The 6,098-nt window shown below is 40.0% G+C and overlaps 1 protein-coding gene across 1 annotated transcript; it reads right to left on the bottom strand.

Annotated features, from left to right (window-relative positions):
- Positions 1–323: 323 nt before the first annotated feature.
- Positions 324–2,512, bottom strand: LOC120632619 (Wilms tumor protein-like). The gene is made up of 2 exons (XM_039902560.1): positions 2,428–2,512; positions 324–2,350 (listed from the first exon to the last, which is right to left on the bottom strand). The coding sequence occupies exon 2, from the start codon at positions 2,341–2,343 to the stop codon at positions 1,489–1,491; it is 855 nt and encodes a 284-aa protein (XP_039758494.1). The 5' UTR covers positions 2,344–2,350; positions 2,428–2,512; the 3' UTR covers positions 324–1,488.
- Positions 2,513–6,098: the final 3,586 nt, after the last annotated feature.

The following is a 6,098-nucleotide window of genomic DNA, read 5'->3' as shown; positions in this document are numbered from 1 at the left end:
TTGAACATTAGAAGCATAAATAAACTTGCAGTGCAATATAATAGACTGCATAAAATAAGTAATTCATTTAAAGGAAATTGTATACAATTATACAATAAACTACCAGTTGATATCTTGTAGATGTCTCTGAAAAAGTTCAATATTTGTGTTAAACGGACTACGTCTACGATAAAAATGTTTGGGTGTAAATTATTGCTCTAACCAGGTTGCTTCTTTGTTCTAAGCGACAGTGTGAGATGGTGATAACAAAAAGTTGAGTTGACGAATCTAGTTATCGCCATCAACTCACTTCTATGTTATATTTTACATGTAATGTACCAATCAAAAGTGCCATATACGTGTCTAATTGAATAAAGAAATATTTGACTTTGACTTTGACTATTCAAAGGGTACCGATCTAACTACCGGGTAACTGGTCTGTATGCCACAGTTTAGATATCCTTTGAATAGTAAATTCGGGCGCATAGCTGCAGCCTGCAGACCTTTTCCTGTGTCTAGCATAATCGTAACTCGTAATCATATGCGTATTTTATGCATTGTCAACTGGGAGGTCGTTCTTCAGCGCTCCTTTTGCATATCACGACAGCTGTTGCTACTAATGTAACTATGTAATTGTCATACACACAATTATTTTGCTACTGCCAATTGAGATTCTTATATTCAATGTTCTTAATAAGCTAACTTAGGTTAAACGTCTTTTTTATATTAAGTTTGTATCAATATGATTTTGTTTTTGATTAAAAAATAAATAATCGCCTCATTTCTTTTTGCACCCAATTATGACAAGATGTAAGTTCTTTAACATAAATTCAATCAGATGGATTCAAAAATTTTTTTTATGCACTAGCGAGGCGAATTTTGTATGCAGAGTACCGATTCCCTCACGGAAGCCCTAAGCAGATTATGTAAAATGGCAAACTATTTCTTCAATACGAGTTATAAAAAAACATTGGTAGTGTTTCATTGAAAGTGAGATGGGGACGGTGCGGTGCTGTATAAATGTTTAGTAAATTATTTTTTCGGAATTTATCTGACGGTATAGTCAGATTATTATAATTTTCTCGCACTTCACTTCACTGCTTGTATACATTCAACTCAAGGTCCGGTTAGGATGACTCAGTTCCGGTCCGTCTCCGGACTCCACCGTTATGCGGACAATTTTATTCCTAACTAATCCTACAACGCTAGAAATTTCACTTATAATAACGCAAACAGAGGCATTTTAGGCAAATACCATCTAAACACGATAAAAAAGAAACAACTTTTTTATGAGAGAAAACACTACCTAGGTAATATTAACATTATTATCTAATTAGAGAGATCTTAATTAAGTCGCTTATAAATAAAACGCGCCAGCGCGATCTTTGGTACGGCGTATTATACATAAGTATAAGTCATTGGGTACGACACACATTTGTGTATAGTCTCAGCTTGCGTTCTCAAACAGTTCAGTCACTTGATCACAAACAAACACTGGTATAAGTGTAGCTAGAAAAGTCTCCTAGTGCGGTAAGATTGTGCGGTAGTGCGTTTCGCAGCCGCAACGGCCCCCGCTGCGGCGGCCGCGCGGCGAGCGTGAACACGGCCGTGCTTCGCTAGGTGGTCGGAGCGCGCGAACTTCTTGCCGCACTCGCTGCAGCGGTACGGCTTGTCCCCCGAGTGGCTCCGCCAGTGCCGCGCCAACTCGTCCGACCTCGCGAACCGCCAACTGCACCCTCCCCACGTGCACCGGTAAGGCTTCTCGCCGCTATGCCGCCGCAGATGCGCACGCACGTGCGACGCTTTTGCGTATAACTTCCCGCACTCCTCCACCGGACACCGGAATGCACCGAGTTTCGGGCAGAACGACGGCTCACCCCACGAACGCACTTTTGTATCTTGTATCCGCACTGTTTCACTGTTTTCCTCGTAACCTTTTTGATCGTATTGAATGTCCTGAACACATGTCGAATCTAAGTCGATTCCAAGCACCGAAAGTCTTCCTAAATCGGCATCACTGCCACTGTCGTTAGAGTCTGTCGCAGACTGCAGGAGATCGCTGGATGTATCGTTCGTAAGAGCGCCAAGGAGGTAATCCTCCAGGTTCTTGTCATCGAAGTCGTCAAAGTCGAAAAGTAGAGGTGAGCTGACTTCGAAATTTGAACTGTCTCTGTTTGAATCGTTGATACCGTTAATAAACGCATCACATTGAAAGTCCAGATCACTAAGTTGCCAGTCGTTGAAGTTATTGCTGAGACTTGATGGTAATTCGAAGTTAATAAGACTCTCTGCCGGCGAGTATTCAAAGAGAAGTTGATCATTTGACAGTGCATCGCCGAGTAGTAAGCTGTCTTCGCGTTTCATTTTGAATCTGAAAATATGGAATATTTTTATAAATGATTTCGGTAAAATATCGAAGCACTGAATCTGACTTTTAAATATACTTACCGTATCACTTATTCCGGAATATTTATGAGAAAATGCAGCGATACTAAAGAGCCCGCCTGACTCAGTGCGGACAGGCGCATGCGACGCGGTCTGTAGTTGGAGTGAGTTCGCCGCAGCCACTCCGGACACCGCGACGGACGCGATAACAGCGATCGCCGATTATCGGGCAGCCTGCGCGCAGCGTCACTCCACGCATTACCGCGACGATTACTGCCATGTGTCATCCCTTGAACTGAGTATCTCATAATATCATCACATTTTTTTCTATATAAAACTAGACGCATCATTGAGGAAAATGGATTAATTAATTATGTTGGGAGCTTGCACTCTGTGTTCCTAGAACCTATGGTTATGTGGGTATTCTAGCGTATTCACCGCGCTCTATAAAACCCTGAAAATACGAGGGTTGACTATTGATAAAAAAAAAATCATATGTTACTATTGTAAGGTTTTTTTTTCCACTACAACTTAGCCACCGACTGCAAACACATCTGATGGTAAGTAATGATGTGGTGCAGTCTAAGGTGGTAGCGGGCTAACCTGCCAGGATACTCCCTAACAGGCAGTTATATAACACCCCTAATCGGTTTCTTCGCGACATCGCTGGAACGCTTAGCGGCACATCTCTGTTGGTAGGCTAATACCAACCAGTGCCGAAGCCTTCCACGAGACCAGAGCAGAGAAAATTGAAAATAAAAAAATTCCAAACTGTTACTGCTGGTATTGAATCCGGAACCTCCCTAATATAAGACCACAGCACACACCACTGCGCTGGTGAGGTTCGTCAAAAATCTTTCTAATTTAGTACCTAGCTATCAGTTTAAAAAGTTGCGTTGTTTATTGAATCCGATCATTCACTTTCTTTCAGTTATCGTTTGTTTGCTCGACCTACGCGACAGTTCGTTTACCTATGAAAGATAGATACACACCTATAACACTATATTTACATAATATGTGTATATACCTTAATTATGTGCACCTAATTTGCACTTTGCTTATCCCATACTGCAGATTTTAATCCGTATGTATTAACTGCAGCCCGTTTCAGTAACTTTTCCAAAAAGCTCGCAGTAGAACTTACTACTGCGATGCTTGTTTTGCTACCGCCACGCAGAAATTCTTCAGCTCGGTTCCAGGTAAAAGAGCGCGGTTGCCGGGGTCCAAGGTCAAAAGGTCAAAAACATATGGGTATAGAAAAATGGAGTGATGGATCAGTCCCTACATCGCTGTCTCTTTCGAAAACTAACCTGGGGTCTTTTTTTTACTTTTTATTTATTGTTTTTTTTTTTTAATTCTTAACAATGCTTACTTATAATAATAACAACACTATGCAAAATTATTTTATTTTTTATTATTAGCTTTGCATACCTGTTACTATTTATATTGTAACATCTTTTACTCTGATTTTTTTTGAAATAACACAATAAACCACACCTGAAAACTGTCGTTCCTTTAGTAAACCGGTGTAAAAGAGTCACCTTGGAAAAGAATAACTTTTATATTCTTGCCAGCTTCTTCGCGATAGAATTTGTCTTGCGCAACGGCGCGGTCACTAAAATACGTCACTAGACTTACTTGAAACAAAAGACATATTTTTGAATTTGAATTTGATGATGATGCTTTGTTACACCACTTATACTTTCATCAAGTTAAAGACAGTCTGTCGCTTGCTGAGCTTTCCTGGACCCAAAAAGTCTATATCGCCGATTTAGAAATCATGAAATAAAGTTAAATTAACGGAAATTCCGATCGGAGCGGAATTGATAGTATTTTTTGCAACGTTTACGTACATCCCTTGATAAATAATTATTGACGATAACAATCGGAAGTGCTAAACAAATGAACAAGCGCGTGCAGAATTGAATATCGTTCGCTCACTCAAATAGTTTGCAATACACCCACTATATTGTATAGTATGAAAATAAATAAATAAGAAAACATTCATGTAAAAATGCATAAACATGCATGTTTTTAATTTTTTTAACATTCAGAAACAAAATACGAATATACCAAAGAAGGGATGGATGAATAGTGTAAAAGAGAATATGCTTGCAAAAAAAAAATGGTTACCGGAAATAGAAGTCAGTGGAAGAAGAAGACATGTTTGGTCGACTCCACGTAGCTTGGGATAAAGTCAAGAAGAAGAAGACAAAAATGAGACAACGGAAAATCAAAATATGTAATTATATACGAGTGTACACTGTGGGTGTACGGTACGAAGAGTGTTCGGTTTCGGCATGAGCCGGTGCACTTTGGTCACTTTAAAAGCGCAAACAATTTGGGCGAACGCATTATATGATATATGTACTAATATAAGGAAAACAACATCATCATCAGCCTTTCAAATTCCCACTGATGGGCACATGAAAGAGGATTTCAGAACATAGATCCGCCATATACTCTACTCCGGATTGGTACGCTTTTAACGATGTTAGAGGTTACATTCGAGACGAACAGTTTGACGTGTTCAACGAGGCATGGGGTTTCACCACCGGTTTCCTAATTCTGAGCTGGTACTGAGATATTTTTCAAAACTTCCATATAAAAAGGTACACATTTTAGGCCCAGTCTTGTAATCGGACCATTTTAACGACTTCCGTGGCTGAGTGGTGAGTGCTGTGTGTCCGTGTCCCATAAGTGATCCCAAGTTTGATTCGTGGCTAGTTAACATCCTATCGATAAAGACGTGCCGCCAAGTGATTTAGCGTTCCGGTACGATTTTGCGTAGAAACGGGAATTTCGGGGTATCGGTTAAATATAACCGCAATACCCATAACAGCGACCATCTTAGACTGCATCATCACTTCTTACCAGGTGAGGTTGCAGTCCAGTAGCTTGTGATACAATTATTAAAAAACATATGCTTCTAATTATTACGTGCTACAAAAATTCAGTCACAAAAACATTTGTTTCGACAAAAAATCGCTCGGAGATTATCAAACGTAGGCGGCGTCACTTAAAGCGTGTTTGACTATTAGGTATCCTTTTTAATAATGTTAGTTACGCGGTACTATTAGTACTAGCCCGCCAATCCGCAGTAGCTAAGTGTGGCGGATCTATGTTTTGAATTCTGATACGCTCTTTTATATGCCCAGCAATTGGAAATTGATGGGTTGATGATGACGTTTTGTTTTCCATAAACCACGTGCTTGTGGACTAATAATATGACATAACGTTACCATTTCATTTTAGTCAGATAAACACAATGGTAAGGCTAAATAATTTAAGTTTATAAAAGCGGTGATGACTTAGTGGTTAATGCTTTTTGGCTTGGCTTGCCTTTCAGGCGAGTTCGATACCCGGCACGAACTTCTACCTTTTCGGAGTTATGTGCGCAATTAAAATATCGTGATTGGAAATATGCATGCCTGAGAGTACATAACGTTGTCAAAGGCGTGTGAAGTCTACCAATCTGCACTTGACTAGCGTGGTAGAGTACGGCTTAAACCCTTTACATTCGACGGCCGATAGGCGCAGTGGGCAGCGACCCTGGCCGTGGGTCCGGTTCCCACAACTGGAAAATGTTTGTGTGATGAACAGGTTTGTTTTTCAGTGGCTGGGTGTTTATATGTATTTTATAAGTATTTATGTATATTATTCATAAAAAAAAATATTCATTAGTCATCTTAGTACCCCTAACACAAGCTGCGCTTATTTTGGGGCTGGATGGC

Source organism: Pararge aegeria, chromosome 20, assembly GCF_905163445.1.
Source record: "Pararge aegeria chromosome 20, ilParAegt1.1, whole genome shotgun sequence".
Taxonomy (NCBI): domain Eukaryota; kingdom Metazoa; phylum Arthropoda; class Insecta; order Lepidoptera; family Nymphalidae; genus Pararge; species Pararge aegeria.
Note: the sequence above shows the minus strand (reverse complement) of the source record. Positions and strands in the feature narration are given on the sequence as shown.

Bases quoted from the DNA above. Each gene is read 5' to 3' on its own strand.
- LOC120632619 (XM_039902560.1), bottom strand. From the start codon at position 2,343: ATGAAACGCGAAGACAGCTTACTACTCGGCGATGCACTGTCAAATGAT.